Source organism: Nicotiana sylvestris, chromosome 11 (assembly GCF_000393655.2).
Source record: "Nicotiana sylvestris chromosome 11, ASM39365v2, whole genome shotgun sequence".
Taxonomy (NCBI): Eukaryota; Viridiplantae; Streptophyta; class Magnoliopsida; order Solanales; family Solanaceae; genus Nicotiana; species Nicotiana sylvestris.
The window spans coordinates 37005694-37020970 of record NC_091067.1 but is presented as its reverse complement, the minus strand read 5'-3'; the positions used below and the strand labels follow the sequence as shown (position 1 = coordinate 37020970).

At 38.8% G+C, this 15277-nt stretch overlaps 2 protein-coding genes and 1 non-coding gene across 4 annotated transcripts; 2 read left to right on the top strand and 1 right to left on the bottom strand.

Annotated features, from left to right (window-relative positions):
* The first annotated feature begins 3602 nt into the window (after window positions 1-3602).
* Window positions 3603-6374, top strand: LOC104246789 (F-box/kelch-repeat protein At3g27150-like). 2 transcript variants are annotated; one of them, XM_009802676.2, is made up of 2 exons: window positions 3603-3780; window positions 4896-6374. In XM_009802676.2, the coding sequence occupies exon 2, from the start codon at window positions 4937-4939 to the stop codon at window positions 6188-6190; it is 1254 nt and encodes a 417-aa protein (XP_009800978.1). In that variant the 5' UTR covers window positions 3603-3780; window positions 4896-4936; the 3' UTR covers window positions 6191-6374. The 2 variants fall into 2 exon arrangements, with proteins under 2 accessions (XP_009800978.1, XP_009800979.1); XM_009802677.2 differs by having other exon boundaries at window positions 3604-3780; window positions 4934-6374.
* Window positions 6375-9020: 2646 nt separating this feature from the next.
* LOC138882435 (small nucleolar RNA R71) lies at window positions 9021-9123 on the bottom strand. The gene has a single exon (XR_011404039.1). It is a non-coding gene; the product is annotated as a small nucleolar RNA R71 (small nucleolar RNA).
* A 1162-nt stretch (window positions 9124-10285) lies between these two features.
* LOC138880935 (uncharacterized) lies at window positions 10286-10731 on the top strand. The gene is made up of 2 exons (XM_070161120.1): window positions 10286-10675; window positions 10723-10731. Exons 1-2 carry the CDS (start codon window positions 10286-10288, stop codon window positions 10729-10731), a joined length of 399 nt encoding a protein of 132 aa, XP_070017221.1.
* The last annotated feature ends 4546 nt before the right edge of the window (window positions 10732-15277 follow it).

The following is a 15277-nucleotide window of genomic DNA, read 5'->3' as shown; positions in this document are numbered from 1 at the left end:
GTGCTAGTGTAAATTCCGAAGGCATGGGAATCGATAACAAAGATTTGAAAGGATAAAGAATTTCTGTATTAATAGCCAACCATTATGCAGTCATTAATGGCGGTTTTATTCTCATTCAAGAGGAGCTTGATTTGGGGATCTTGTCTCCCTAAATAGAGCTATAAATAGGAGAATTTTTATCCATTGTTGGACACTAAATATTTTGTACTCAAAAGTTAAAATAGCTTTCATTCTATCAAATTATTCTCTCTATTTTATTCTTAATGTTGTTCTTGTTACTACTATCGACAAAGTTAAACTCATAGCCATGCTTGTATTCTCTTTAAGTTACTTCTATAACTTTATTTTTGTTCTTATTTATTTCATATTTGGGGATCAAGTTAGTTCATGTGTCTATAAACCACGTTATAAATTCAACTGTACTGTATTACGTGTAAACAGTTTGGCCCAAACCGTAGGGTATAGATAATTGTGTAATTACTTTGATCGATTCATCTACTTCTAGCAAAGTTTGATTCTTTTCTATTAGCAAAAGAAAAATCAGATATGGCAGCTAATGATGTGAACAATTCCTATAATGTTGGAGCACACAACGAACGTGTTCCAACGTGATGATTCAACTAGCGAATCTCGCAATGAAGGAGATGAAACAACTCCAGTTCGCGAAGGTCAAAATCCACGGCATGTGAGAAGTCCAACTCCGGATGATGCGAATGACGAACACGTTGTTGAAATGGTCAAAATCTTGAGAGAGCAACAAAGAAAAATTATGAAACACCTTTCAAGACAAGATGGGGTGACGATACAATTGAAGCAGACGCTTTTGGTTGCTTCCAATAACCCCAATGGAGGAGTTCGGATTCCTCCCAACGTACCAGGAAATCAAACATCGCAAAGAATCGATAATGTTGTTTCGATGGAGGGATTCAGTTTCAATGAAAATGAAGCAGGTGGTTCCGGTAGTGGATCCAGGAATGACAACAACACTAACGACCCTTTCAAAAATCGAGCTCATGAGATTCATGAGGGAAATGAATGAATGAACCAAAATGCTAAAGAATTTCATGCTCGGGTGGATCAGATCCGGAGGGCACCACCGGTGTTGAAGGGACAAGATTCAAAGAAATATACGCAGCTGCCATTCAAACCAAGTACAGCCCTGGGCTGATCCAGAAACGATTCAATATGCCAGATATTCCGAAGTATGATGGGACTTCAGATCCACATGAGCATGTCACAACTTATACTACGGTAGTAAAGGGAAATGACATGGCTCGACACGAGATTGAATCTATTTTGTTGAAAATTTTTGGCGAAACCTAACGAGGGGTGCTTTAACTTGGTATTCTCTTTTACCTGAGCATTTCATTGATTTTGAAATGCTTGCAGATTCTTTCTTTAAAGCGCATGCTAGGGCAAGAAAAGTCCAAGCTAGAAAGGTGGACATATTCATAATTACTCAAGGAGAATCCGAACTATTGTGGGAGTTCATGATCCGATTTCAGAAGAAGAGGATGCTATTACCGGCAGTACCAGATGAGTGGGCAGATGAAACGTTCACCAAAGGTCTTGCTCCATTAAGCTCCGATGCCTCCAAAAAATTGAAGGAAAGCTTGTTGGAATTCCATACAACTACACGGGCAGATGTACATAATCGTTATGAATCAAAGATCAGAATTTAAGATGATCAACCCAGTTCTTCGGTGTCTTCCAAAGAACTTAATCGTGATCGGAATCAGGAGAAATCAAAATTGATTTAGATGCAGATCAGAGGTCTTCAAGGAATTGCTTTCAGCCTTTTTTTTAACTATCCAAAACTAATTTTAAATTTGAATTTCTTATTGAGTACAAAACTAACAACAGATTTGTACATGAATAGTTTTATTGATAACAAGATCAAGGGAGGTATGATGAACATATTAAAAAGGTTCAAAATTAGAAAGCATCAGAACTAGAACTTTTTATTAAGCTATTAGCTGCCTGTATTTCCAATACAATGTACTATACCCTGTTTGTAGCTTTTAATCTCCTATATTCACAAATCATTATGTCCAATTAATCTGAATTCGTGTTAGATTTTATCTTCAAAGGAGTAAAGCACCTCGAACCCGTACATCAACAATACTGAATAAACGAAAAAAAAAACATGTAAATATTATACTTTAAGGGTGTATTTGGTATAAAGCAAAATATTTTCTTTGAAAAATAAGTGATTTTTTTACTTATTTTCTGATGTTTGGTTATGTAGCAATTTTTTTTAAAAAAAGAATCGCTCAACTAAAGTTGTGGCCTAAAGCCAAACCTTAATAAGAGGCTTTAATCTTAAATTATTTAATTTTCTTGTTTTATTTTCGATCGAGTTCGAATCCTTTCGTATGTATCTTGATCTTCACTCAGTTACTTGCTAGGCCCCACCACTGGAGATACTCGGTAACTCAACCTCACTAAGGCTCTTATATTATATTTATAAGAAATATATATATTAACGTTTAAGATAGCGTCGATATAAATCTTATAATGTTATAATCTCAATTTTGTACCATAAGTAGATATCAAAAAAGTTCATTCATTTTGAATAATTCAAGTCTATTTTGAAGTGAAAAAATATGTTTATCTACTTTATATAAGAAATAATCTTCTTCAAAAGATACTATATTTTCTTAGTTGCAAAGTCGTCATCAAGTTATTCATTTTCAAATATTACATGTTTTTTTTTAAAATTCAGTTATTTATTTGAATAACCTCTATCACATTCCAAAAAATAAAGTATAATCTAATCTCTTTATTAATAAATTTATAATATATAAATAATATTAAAAATAAACAATTTTGGAGCCTTCAAATTTGGGGGCCGTGGCCTCCCCATCGAGCCGGCACTGTAATTTAGACAACTATATGAGAAGAAATGGTAAGGGTGGGTGGAGGGGGGTCTAAGGGCCGGAATGGTCGTGACGATGGGTGGGGGTGCAGGGTGAAGAATAAGTTGAGGAAAGAATTTCGAAATTCTTTTTCCTTTTCGTAGGTAGGGTTAACGAGGAAAATAATTTTTAAAATATTTAATTCAATCAAACAAAGAAAAGTTGGTACCAAACACACTCTCAATCTTTAATACCACTAATTCTTCCTTATATTGTATGTTTAAGATAATCTTCCGACTAATAATTATTATAAAGGGAATTAAATATTTTTTGTGCACTAAGAACATACACATGCTTATTTACTAGAGGGGCAGAGCCAAAATTACAACTTTACGAGTTTTGGATTTTAGAATTATGGCTTCAAATATTAATAAATTAATTTTAAATTTATATATATATATATATTGAACAAAAATTAATGGGTTCGACTGAACCAATATCTAACTTCTACCTCCTCAATTGCATTTTTTCTTTCTTTCGCATTGATAGTAGATCGTGATGCAATAATAACCACTACAGCTTTGGTAAATGTTTCATGTCATTAGCTGATTCGTGGATTCTAGCCAATTGCTAACTTTTTATCTTTGAATTGTTAATTCGTAATTTTATAATAGAACTGCCATAAGAGTTCAGTACGATGGTTTAATATAATAAACTCTCCATTAGCATATAAAATAGTATGGTAAGTGGAGAAGTTCTCAACTTGCCATCACCTTGTCTCCAACCCTTTAAAGAGGAAGAAAAAAAAAATAAACAACAGAGCAAGAAGAGGGAGAAAGAAAAACTGGAGCACAAAGAAGGAAAATGATGTGAAATAAAGGAAGAAAAACTAGTTGGATTTTAAAAAATCCAATTAATTAAGGTAAATATATTCATGATTTTCTCTTAGTTAGTTTTAGACTTTTTTAATGTATTTTGGAGTAAATATAATGTGATTTGTAGTTTTTCTTTTCTTTCTGTTTTCTGAGGAAAAAGTCATAAACTCGGGTTAAATTCATTTTCCTTAAGTTTCCAATCTATTTCTTCTTAAGAAAAAAATACGGATTTCAACTTGATTATTTTCATTTTGTAGCATTCTTTGAGTTTATTGAAATTCAATAATGAATTATTGAAATCTAATAGCTCTTCATACCGAGTTTGCAAGTGGAAACTACTTCTGTTTGTCTTGATTTTGAGTTTAAGTTCTATATACTCACAATTAGGTAAGCTAATTACAAGTAAATCTATACGATAAACACTGATTGGTAACCTAGTACAAATTGAAACTAATTAATCTGCCACCATAACTTAAATTACACTGATAGTGTAAAAACCGGTATACTGTCAGTATATATAACTTAAATACTTTGATTTTGGTCATATGAGGTGTTTTTGCTCGTTATTCAGTTTCTGTGTGATTAATTACTACAATTACCTTAAAGAGAAAAGTTGTGTCATATTACTCTTTAGCCATCACATCCTCCAAAAGGTATTAAAGGGTGTGGAAAACAAGGGCTGGTATATGCACTAATATGTTAATTACCTGTTTGTTTCAAACACAATACTGAAATGGTCTATTCCTCCATTTTTTGGGCAAACATTATAGTAGATGTTTTTCTCAAAAAGAATGAAATAGAAGAGATACTGTCAGACCAATCAATCAAATATTGATTAATACGTAATCGATCGAACACTACTTGAAAACGGCTCTTCTGCTCCGAAACGGACTGTTCCAAATGATCCTGGAAATTCTTGCTCCCTCCTATTCAACTACTTCGACCATTTCCGAGCACCTCATATCTTTTTCCGGGCGTCCTAAGCTCATCTTTGTAGTTCAATTCTTGAGGCTATATCTTGATTCACATGGTTTTGCTATTTTAAACTTTTTAATGGAAATGTTTATCTTCTTATCAATCAATGATCCATGTTGCCGATCAATTTTAATTTTGTTGCCGATCAATTTTAATTTTAAGTAATGATTGTTTGTTCCTTTTTAAGGCTAACTGCTGATGATTTAAAGCTCTGAATGTCTTAAGAGGATGTTGGACTTAAACAGAACAGAATCTGATGAAGAAAAGATGAACTTGGATCATCATCATGCTAACTATGATCTTGATGAGAAATCAAATCTCAGATATGGTGATTGGGTCACTTTCAAGAGCCATTCCTCCAAAAAAGTTAGAATCTCTCGACCCGAATCCTCGAGAGCTGAAAATTCTAGTAGAGAACCTCAGGATGCAGATTATCCCTCTCTCAACTATCAGGTTGAGAGCTTGATTCTAGCCAGGTTTCCTAGGTGGGAGTATTGGAAACTATGCCTCGTAAACAAGAGATGTTCGATGCTTCTAAAGAGCGGTGAGATATTTGAGATTCGTAAAGAGATTGGATTTAAAGAACCTTCAGTATTCATGTTGGCAAGTGGGGAGACTAACTGGTGGGCGTTTGATCGAGAGTTCAAGTCGCGGAGGAAGCTGCCTGATTTACCATCAGATGAGTGCTTCCCGCTTAGTGATAAGGAATCACTTTGTGTAGGCGCACATTTGCTTGTTTCGGGCAGGGAAATCGATGGTCTCGTTATTTGGAGGTTCGAACTAGCAACAAATAGTTGGCACAAAGGCCCCTCTATGGTTAATCCTAGGTGTTTATTTGCATCAGCAACTTGTGGTACCACTGCTTTTGTTGCTGGTGGTGTTGGTATTATGCCGAATAACGAGGTCTATGACACAGCTGAGAGATACAACCCCGATAGTAGATTGTGGGACCCGCTACCGAGGATGAAGAGGAAGAGAAAGCTTTGTTCAGGATGCTACATGGACAATAAATTCTACGTGATCGGGGGAAGGAATGAGAACGGTGAGTTAACGTGTGGAGAATTTTTCGACGAGGCTAAGAACAAATGGGAGCTGATTCCGGACATGTTGAAGGATGATCCGGTACAGGACTACCATTCACCGCCCCTCCTTGCTGTCGTGAATAATGAGCTATACTCGCTCGAGGCTTCTTCGAATCAGCTGAAGGTTTACTTGAAGAAAACCAACACTTGGAAACAATTAGGACCGGTTCCAGTACGAGCTGATTCAAACAGGGGATGGGGCATTGCATTCAAGTCACTGGGAAATGAACTTCTTGTAATAGGAGCTGCGTCGTCGTCAGTGTCTTATTCTGGTAATTCTATGGCTATATATACTTGTTGTCCTGATCCTGAGGCAATGGAGTTGCAGTGGAAACCTCTTGACAGCGGTCGAAATCGACTTAGTAGTTTTATCTTGAACTGTTCAGTCATGGTAGCTTGAATAATGCCCTTTATATTATGATCAAGATATAAGTGGCATTGCCACTGGTTTCTTATATTTGCTTTGCATATATTCACTAGTGCTTGTGTTCTGTTTATAATACTTTGGGATACTACTTGCTATGTTTTATGTAATTTTCAATTTGGTTGCATGATTATTATTTTTATGGAGCGTGTTATACTGATTTTTTAGTGTGCAGTAGTGTAAGATAATCCTAATTTAAAATTTTTTATACATCATCCGCCTGAACTCCACCTCCTCCTCCTCCTTCCTCTCTTCCTTCCCCATTTTCTTCATATGTATTGAAGATCCATTGCTTATTTGTGGTCGGTTTGAATTGGTTTGGTTGAAGAAACTTGAAGAACATTCTTATTGGATATTGTTGAGCTTAATTGTTGAAGAAGTCAAAGTGAGTCTATTGATACTAACCGGTAAAAATTGTTGTGCTAGGTATTACAAGGTTGGATATCAAACGTGGAGTCATTTGAAATTTGATTTGGATCAATTTTGAAAAAAAAAAAATTTGGTGAAATTTGTGTAACAGTTAGGATTTTTAAATAATTTGTACTAAAGTTATGATATACTAATGTTTACTAAAATTTTGACGATTTGTCTGAAAGGCGTCCATCCATCAGTCCATCCATGAGCAATCGACAATTTAACACATGTTAGGATTTTTTTATTTTACCATGTATGTTAGGAATAAGAAAAATCAACATACATTATGAATAAGAAAAAACTACTTGTTTGACTACTTTCATTGACTCCAAAGAAAGAAAAACCTCCCTCCATCAAGACTTCCCTAGGTATTCTCCTTATTTCTTCTTATGCTTTCAGTCATTGATAATAGGTGAATTGGACTATAATTAGGTTCTAAAGAAACCACCTTCTTGTATAGTTTTTGTGGTAAAAAGTGATAACAAAATGCTCTGATTAGTGCTTTTCATGTTTTACAGGCTATATACAATAAAAGAAGTCTATGGAGTACTTTTGGGATCAATTACGGAGAAAAAGAGGTCAATCGTACAATATCCGCTAAGTGCACCATGCGAAGGCAGCAAAACCAGAACTGGAGATGGACTGCCGCGGTCCCGGCGTAACCGCAGTCGAACCGCGGCAGAAGGCTGTTGCGGATTCTGAGAGGCTAGTTGGCCGCGGTCCTGGCGTAACCGCGGTAGGACCGCGATAGGAAGCGAAAAATTGAGGGACTCAAGTGCAAAACACGGAATTTTTAGCCCAAAACCCTATATTAAACAATAGAACTCGTCCAAGGGAGGAGGTAATGTCTTAGAAAGTACTTTGGCAAGAGAAACAAGTGTGAGAGATCACCCAAAACATCATATTTTCTTCTTCTCTTTATTTTTCTTGCAATTTTGATCATGAATATTTTCATAGTTTATTTACTCATTGTCATGAGTAGCTAAATCCTTTGTCTTAGGGTTTTTATGGAACCTATTGAAGGATGAACTTCTTGATTATGTTAATATAGTTTGCCAGTTTAATCTCTATTTGTTCAACTACGTATTTGTTGTAGTTAATTGACAGGATCCTCAATTAGCTGTGCCTATTTAGTATGCATAACTCGGGAGAGAGTGCATATTTAGGTAATTGTTGAACAACAACACTCCCAAAGTATAAGAGGGATCTATAACTGCGCGTTTAAAGGCGGTATTAGGGATAACGAAGTCTTGGGTGCAATCTAAAGTGAACTGTAATAAACAAAGCCAGCTAGCGTATCTCGGGAGAGTGCGTCTAGTAAATTATCATGATTACTCAGGAGAGATTCACGGTAAAAAGAATGTTCATGGTTGATAGAGATGTGTTGGTAAATCTATAGGAAACATAAACAGAAGGGATTCCATCAATAAGGGAAATCACTACTTTAGAACCTTCTCATTATTGTTCATAACTTAAGCTTATTTAGTTTACAACTGTTTATTGACTTTCAATCTTAGTTATTAAATATACCATCAACTGTTATTCACAACGTTTGGGGAAGTTGATTCTAAAGAATTTAGTAAGTCCAACGAAAGTAACTAATATGTTAATTCTCTGTGGATTCGACTCCGGGCATATATACTCAGGTTATATTTGCAACGTCCGCATTGTCCTTTTATAAGGCATAGTTGGTCGTGATCAAATATTGGCATCGTTGTCGGGGAATTAACGGTGTTATCAATTACAATTGAAAGAAGTACAAAAATTCTTATTGTAATCATTTTTTCTCTATACCCAATTTTTACATTGAAATTTTAACGTTTGTTGACTTGGTTGCACAGGTGCATGCCTAGAAACTCATCGAGATCTAGTGAAGTATTTGAAGCATTATCAGATCCCGAGAAAGTTTTCATGGCCTTGAATCGGGCTAATCGAAAAAACAAACAACAACCAACAACTGCACAATTCGAAACAGTCATGGGGGATCACGAGGAAAACTCAGTGGTACCAATAGTGTTAGAGGCTGCTCTATATGACTGGGCACAACCCATAGCTGAAAATATGTCCATAACCATTGTAGTTCCGCAGATACAGGCTGAGTCATTCCAAATTACGAATAACATGTTGCACTTGTTGCAGAACAAGGGACTATTTTCGGGGTCGCAAGTCGAAGATCCTCAGCAACACTTGAAGAACTTCCTCTCTATCTGCAAAACCCAAAGGCAGCCCAACGTAACTCCTGAAGCAATCAAGCTGTTATTGTTTTCATTCTCAGTGACAGGAGCTGCCCAGACTTGGCTAAACTCACTTCCCATAAATTCTATAACAACATGGGATGAGTTACTCAGGCAATTCCATAACAAGTTCCACCCACCCAATAAGACTGCTCAACAAATTGATGAAATTTTGAGTTTTAAACAGAGACCAATGGAGACACTGCATGAAACATGAGAGCGCTTTAAAGGGATGCTGGTTATATGCCCGCACCATGATATTCCAGATCTGATGTTGGGGCAGCGGTTTTACATGGGATTGTCAGATAGCGTGAAAAACATTGTTGATGCTTCAGCTGGTGGAGCATTTTTGAGCAAAACATGGAGAGAAGGGCAGAGTCTGCTTGACAAGATGACACAAAATTCGGGATGGACAACCAGGAATGCACCTATCACTCCAGTGGTTCACTCAGTGCCCTTAGATCCATCCAAATCTATGGCTGAAAATATGGCCACCTTATTGACACAGATGAGTATACTCACCAAAAAGGTGGAAGAGTCAGGGCAGAAGCAGCAGACACACATCGTAGATACTACCAATGGGGGATTGTGCGCATCTTGCATTAGTCATCCAATCGTTAACTAATGGAATGCAGAACATGATCATCACCACTATCCTGAAGACATGAATTATGTGTCTAATTATGGAGGCCGGAGACAGGGTGGTCAGAATTGGGGCCAGCAAAATCAGCAATACAGGCCAGTCCATCCACAGTTCAACAATGGAAACATAGGAGGTATGAGACCTCCTAACAATATGGCACCTTACCCATGGCCATAGGGATATAATAATCAGAATCAGCAGCAGGGGTATCACCCTCCTCAGCAGCAGCATGGTGGAAGACAGAAAGATGGGTTTGCTAGACTTGAGGCAATGATGCAGCAGGTTATTGGGTCTAATGCAAAGATTAATGAGAGAGTGGATGCACATGATGCAGCAATCAAGAATATTGAAGTGCAGGTGGGCCAAATTTCTCTGTCTCTGAACAATCGTCCTCATGGGACACTACCTGCAGACACCCAGATAAATCCAAAAGATCAAGGCCCAAAGCAGCTGATGGCAGTAAGTCTACGTAATGGAAGAGATCTGGATGTAGAGCAAGAGAGGGCTCGAGAAACTAGACAAGCTGAGACACTTATACCAGTGCCCATTGAGCTGGATGAGTCAACGAAACTGACGGAGGTGCCAGTCCAGCCTGCCTAGGAAGAAAATAGCATCCAGAATGCGACCGATAAAGAAGCTGAGACAGTCCAGGAACTAGTAGTTGATGTAGTAGCTGATAAGGATCAATCCCAATTTATTGGGAAGAAGAGACCTCTCGCACCTTTCCCTCAGAGGCTAGCTAAGTATCAAAAGGAGGAACAATATAAGAAGTTCTTCGAAATGCTGAAACAAATCCAGGTAAACATACCATTGATTGAAGCTTTGAAGGAGATGCCTGGGTATGCAAAAATGATGAAGGACTTGATGTCCCGAAAGTTTGATTTCCAAGACTTAGCCATAATTACTCTTACTCAGACATGTAGTGCAGTGGTGACTAGACCAATTGCAGAAAAGCTGTCTGACCCAGGGAGCTTTACAATTCCATGCACTATTGGTAATTTTGCTTTTGCTAAAGCACTGTGTGATCTAGAGGCCAGCATCAATCTTATGCCCCTGGCGATTTATAAGAGGCTGGGCATTGGAAGAGTTAGACCCACATCTATGTTGTTGCAGTTGGCTGACAGGACAGTGAAACGACCCTCTGGTATACTGGATGATGTGCTAGTTCAGGTAGGGAAATTTGTGTTCCCTGCAGATTTTGTGATCTTAGACTGCAGAGTGGATGAAGAGATTACCATAATTTTGGGAAGACCATTCTTGGCCACAGGGAGAGCTCTCATTGATTGTGAAACCAGGGAGCTCAAGATGAGATTGAACGATGAGGTGATAACATTCAATGTGCAGAAATCTATGAGGCGACCAAGTGAATTCGCCAATTGTTCTCGTATTGATGTTGTGGATGTAATCGTGGAGACTGATGATGAGGTGCTAACCATTGAGGACCCCCTTGCCGCATGTTTAATGAATTTGGATGAGGTGAATGGAGAGGAACTGGCGGAATGGGTGTTGGCATTAGAGGGTAGAGGATTCTGGGATAGAACTCTAGAATTTGAGCTCTTACACTTGGAAAATCGAGAGACTCCTCCAGCCAAGCCATCTATCGAAGAACCACCAAAGTTGGAGTTAAAGCCATTGCCCAACCATCTCAGGTATGAATTCCTTGGACCTAACTCCACATTACCTGTTATTATCTCATCTAGTTTGTTAGATGCGCAGGCGCAACAACTCTTGCAGGTACTTAAGGAGTGCAAGACTGTCATTGGGTGGACCATGGCAGACATAATGGGGATCAGCCCCGCCTACTGTATGCACAAAATTCTACTGGAAGAGGGACACAAACCTTCCAGGGAACACCAAAGAAGGCTGAACCCTAACATGAAGGAAGTGGTGAAGAAGGAAGTAATAAAGTGGTTAAACGCGGGAATTATCTTCCCAATCTCTGACAGCAGTTGGGTTAGCCCAGTTTAATGTGTACCTAAAAAGGGTGGCATGACGGTAGTTAAGAATGATAACAATGAATTGATCTCTACAAGAACAGTCACGGGCTGGAGAATTTGCATGGATTATAGAAAGCTAAATATAGCCACCCAGAAAGACTACTTCCCACTTCCCTTCATTGATCAGATGTTAGACAGACTGGCAGGGAGGTCACACTTCTGTTTTCTGGACGGGTACTCAGGATACAACCAGATTTCCATTGCACCGGAGGACACAGAGAAAACATCTTTCACTTGTCCTTATGGCATTTATGCCTTTCGGAGGATGCCCTTTGGCCTATGCAACGCACCTGCCACATTCCAACGGTGCATGATGGCCATATTCACTGACATGGTAGAGGACATAATGGAGGTGTTCATGGATGACTTCTCAGTGGTGGGGAATTCATTTGATGAGTGCCTGATAAATCTGATGCGTGTGCTGAAACGGTGTATCGAGACTAACCTGGTTCAGAACTGGGAGAAGTGCCACTTCATGGTACAAGAAGGCATAGTCTTGGGGGACCGGGTGTCAAGCAAAGGAATTGAGGTGGATCGTGCTAAAGTGGATGTAATAGCAAAGCTACCTCCTCCAACTTCAGTCAAAGCAATCAGAAGCTTCCTTGGGCATGCCAGTTTCTACCGGAGATTCATAAAAGACTTCTCAAAAATTGCCAACCCTCTCTGTAAGTTGTTAGAAAAAGATCACCCTTTCTTGTTTTCTGATGATTGCAGGGTAGCATTCGAGGAGCTGAAAAAGAGACTGGTCACATCACCTATCATTGTTGCCCCCAACTGGGAGCAGGCATTCGAGCTCATGTGTGATGCCAGTGACTACGCAGTGGGGGCAGTGCTGGGACAGCGGAAGGACAAGCTGATGCATCCAATCTACTATGCTAGTAGAACGTTGAGTGGAGCCCAGCTGAACTATATTGTGACTGAGAAGGAGATGTTGGCTGTGGTGTTTGCTTTCGACAAGTTCAGATCATATCTGATTGGTTCTAAGGTAATTGTATACACTGATCATGCAGCTCTCAGGTACTTGATTGAGAAGAAGGAGTCTAAGCCGCGCCTGATTCGTTGGGTGTTGCTGCTGCAAGAATTCGACCTTGAAATTCGTGACCGTAAGGGCACAGAGAACCAAGTCGCTGATCATCTATCACAACTTGAAAGAGCTGAAAATGCAGTTGAGGTTGAAGATATTCTGGAAACCTTTCCAGACGAGCAGCTGCTCGCTACTAATCTTGAGAAAGCGCCATGGTATGCAGATTTTGCAAATTACCTGGCATGCGGTATAGTTCCCTATGACCTTTCATCTGTACAAAAGAAAAAGTTTTATCGTGACTGCCGCATGTATTATTGGGATGAGCCTTACCTATTTAGAATTTGTGTTGACAATATGATCCGGAGGTGTGTCCCCGAGATAGAACAATCTTCTGTTTTGCAGGATTGTCACGCATCGGCTTATGGAGGACATTTTGGAGCGGTCAGGACAGCTGCAAAAGTGCTTGAGGCCGGATTCTTTTGGCCAACAGTGTTTAAAGATGCGCACCAATGGGTGAAGGGCTGCAATGAATTTCAGCGGACCGGGAACATTTCTCGTCGCCATGAGATGCCCATGAACCCAATTCAAGAGGTGGAAGTGTTTGATGTCTTGGGGATTGACTTCATGGGTCCCTTCGTCAGCTCCTATGGCAATAAGTACATACTTGTTGCTGTGGATTACGTGTCCAAATGGGTAGAAGCTGCAGCGTTGCCCACTAATGATGGAAGAGTGGTAGTGGGATTTTTGAAGAAGAACATATTCACCAGATTTGGGACACCAAGAGCAATTATCAGTGACGGAGGCACTTACTTCTGTAATAGAGCTTTCGAGAAGTTGCTTGCAAAGTATGATGTACGCCACAAGGTGGCTACCCCTTATCACCCACAAACTAGTGGACAGGTTGAAGTGTCCAACAGAGAGATAAAGAGTGTGCTAACCAAGACTATGAACGCCACAAGAACTGATTGGGCAAAAAAGTTAGATGATGCACTCTGGGCCTATAGAACTGCTTTTAAAACACTGATTGGTATGTCACCATATAAGTTGGTGTTCGGGAAGGCCTGCCATTTGCCAGTGGAACTTGAACATAGAGCATGGTTGTCACACCTCCTTTTTCCGTGCCCGCGGGGGCGCAGGGGAGTTTTTTCCAATTAAAGGACAATCGAAACGGGATTGGTTTATTTATTTCAGAGTCGCCACTTGGAAGATTTAGGGTGTCCCAAGTCACCAATTTTAATCCCGAATCGAGGAAAAGAATGACTCTATATTACAGTCTGCGTACCAGAAATCCGGATAAGGAATTCTGTTAACCCGGGAGAAGGTGTTAGGCATTCCCGAGTTCCGTGGTTCTAGCACGGTCGCTCAACTGTTATATTTGGCTTATTTATCTGATTTTAAATACAATATGAACTTATGTGCAAATTTTATCTTTCAACCGCTTTTATCATTTACTGTTATTTTTATCAAGAATTGCAACGTTATAAAAATATATCTCGAACCACGTTACAATCAATGTACCCGTGGTCGTCGACACACTTTGACTCCGTTGAGATTTGGATTTGGGTCACATCAATGTGCACCCGAGTTTAAGGAAATTAAATTATTAAAGGCGCGCCTAAAGCGACTAGCGTATTTATTTTGGGTAAGACCGTGGAATTTTACTAAACGGTCCATCCCGAAGTCCAAATAATTTTTAAAGCAAATATTTACTGAGGGCCCCGCAATTTGTATTTTATTTGGCGAGGCTCATCTCATTCTTAATTTTTTTAAAATGAATTTGCAACGTCATGGACACGCATCTCGAACCACGTCACAATCAATGTACCCGTGATTAGAAATACATTTCGAATCCGTCGAGATTTGGATTTGGGTCACATAAATGTGCACCCGAGTTTAAGAAGGTAAGGTTTATTAAAGCGTATCCTAAAGAGACTAACGTGTTGTTATTTTAGGAGGGTTGTGAGATTTGCTAAGCAACCCGTCCTGGAAACTAAATGCTTCAATAATATACATTTAACAAGGGCCCCGCATTTGCACGTTTTGTTTATTTTCATCGAGGCTCATCTCGTTCTTATTTTAAAAGGATATCCTATAGCAACTACGTTTCTTATCGCGTTTGTCCTTATCAATTGAAAACAGTAGATAGTCCTAATTAATTAAATGCTTGCAAGTTATTTGTAATGACATTCAGAAAAGCTAAAAAAATTTCAGAAATGGGGCTGTATGTGCAGTCAGCCGAACAAACAATTATAGGCCCAAATCCAGCCCATGCGTGATAGGCCAGACCTGGGCCTCTGCCTGTTCTACGTGAGCCTACTTGGTTTGCTTCGATTTGGGCTCGACCTTCATGAGGTTGAGGCCCTGAACTGATTCTTTATTTTGTGAAATGAGTTTATCAATTTATGGGACAATATGGCAAAAGGAGAAAGAACTTTAACTAAAATGGATAGCTTTCCTATTTGGCCTACATTAGAGAATATACTATACCATCAGACTAAGTCTGAAATACAACTTATTACACTGGGCATATTTTTCACCTAGCAGTATACATACAAGGCTAGCATTCGTTAACCTACATTGATATACTTAGTATGTAGGCTGCTTCTATTGTCCAAACAAAAATGTAACTATTTCATGACATTTAGAGTAACAGTTCATGTACATATATAAAAAACAATCTGCAGGTCCTCTCTTTTGCATTCATGCTCAAACTTTCAGTTACATTTGTGGTATTAATTGTGTACCTGGTAT

What these genes read in the sequence shown, in the direction of transcription:
- LOC138880935 (XM_070161120.1), top strand. Translation starts at nt 10,286, where the DNA reads ATGCTGAAACAAATCCAGGTAAACATACCATTGATTGAAGCTTTGAAG.
- LOC104246789 (XM_009802676.2), top strand. Translation starts at nt 4,937, where the DNA reads ATGTTGGACTTAAACAGAACAGAATCTGATGAAGAAAAGATGAACTTG.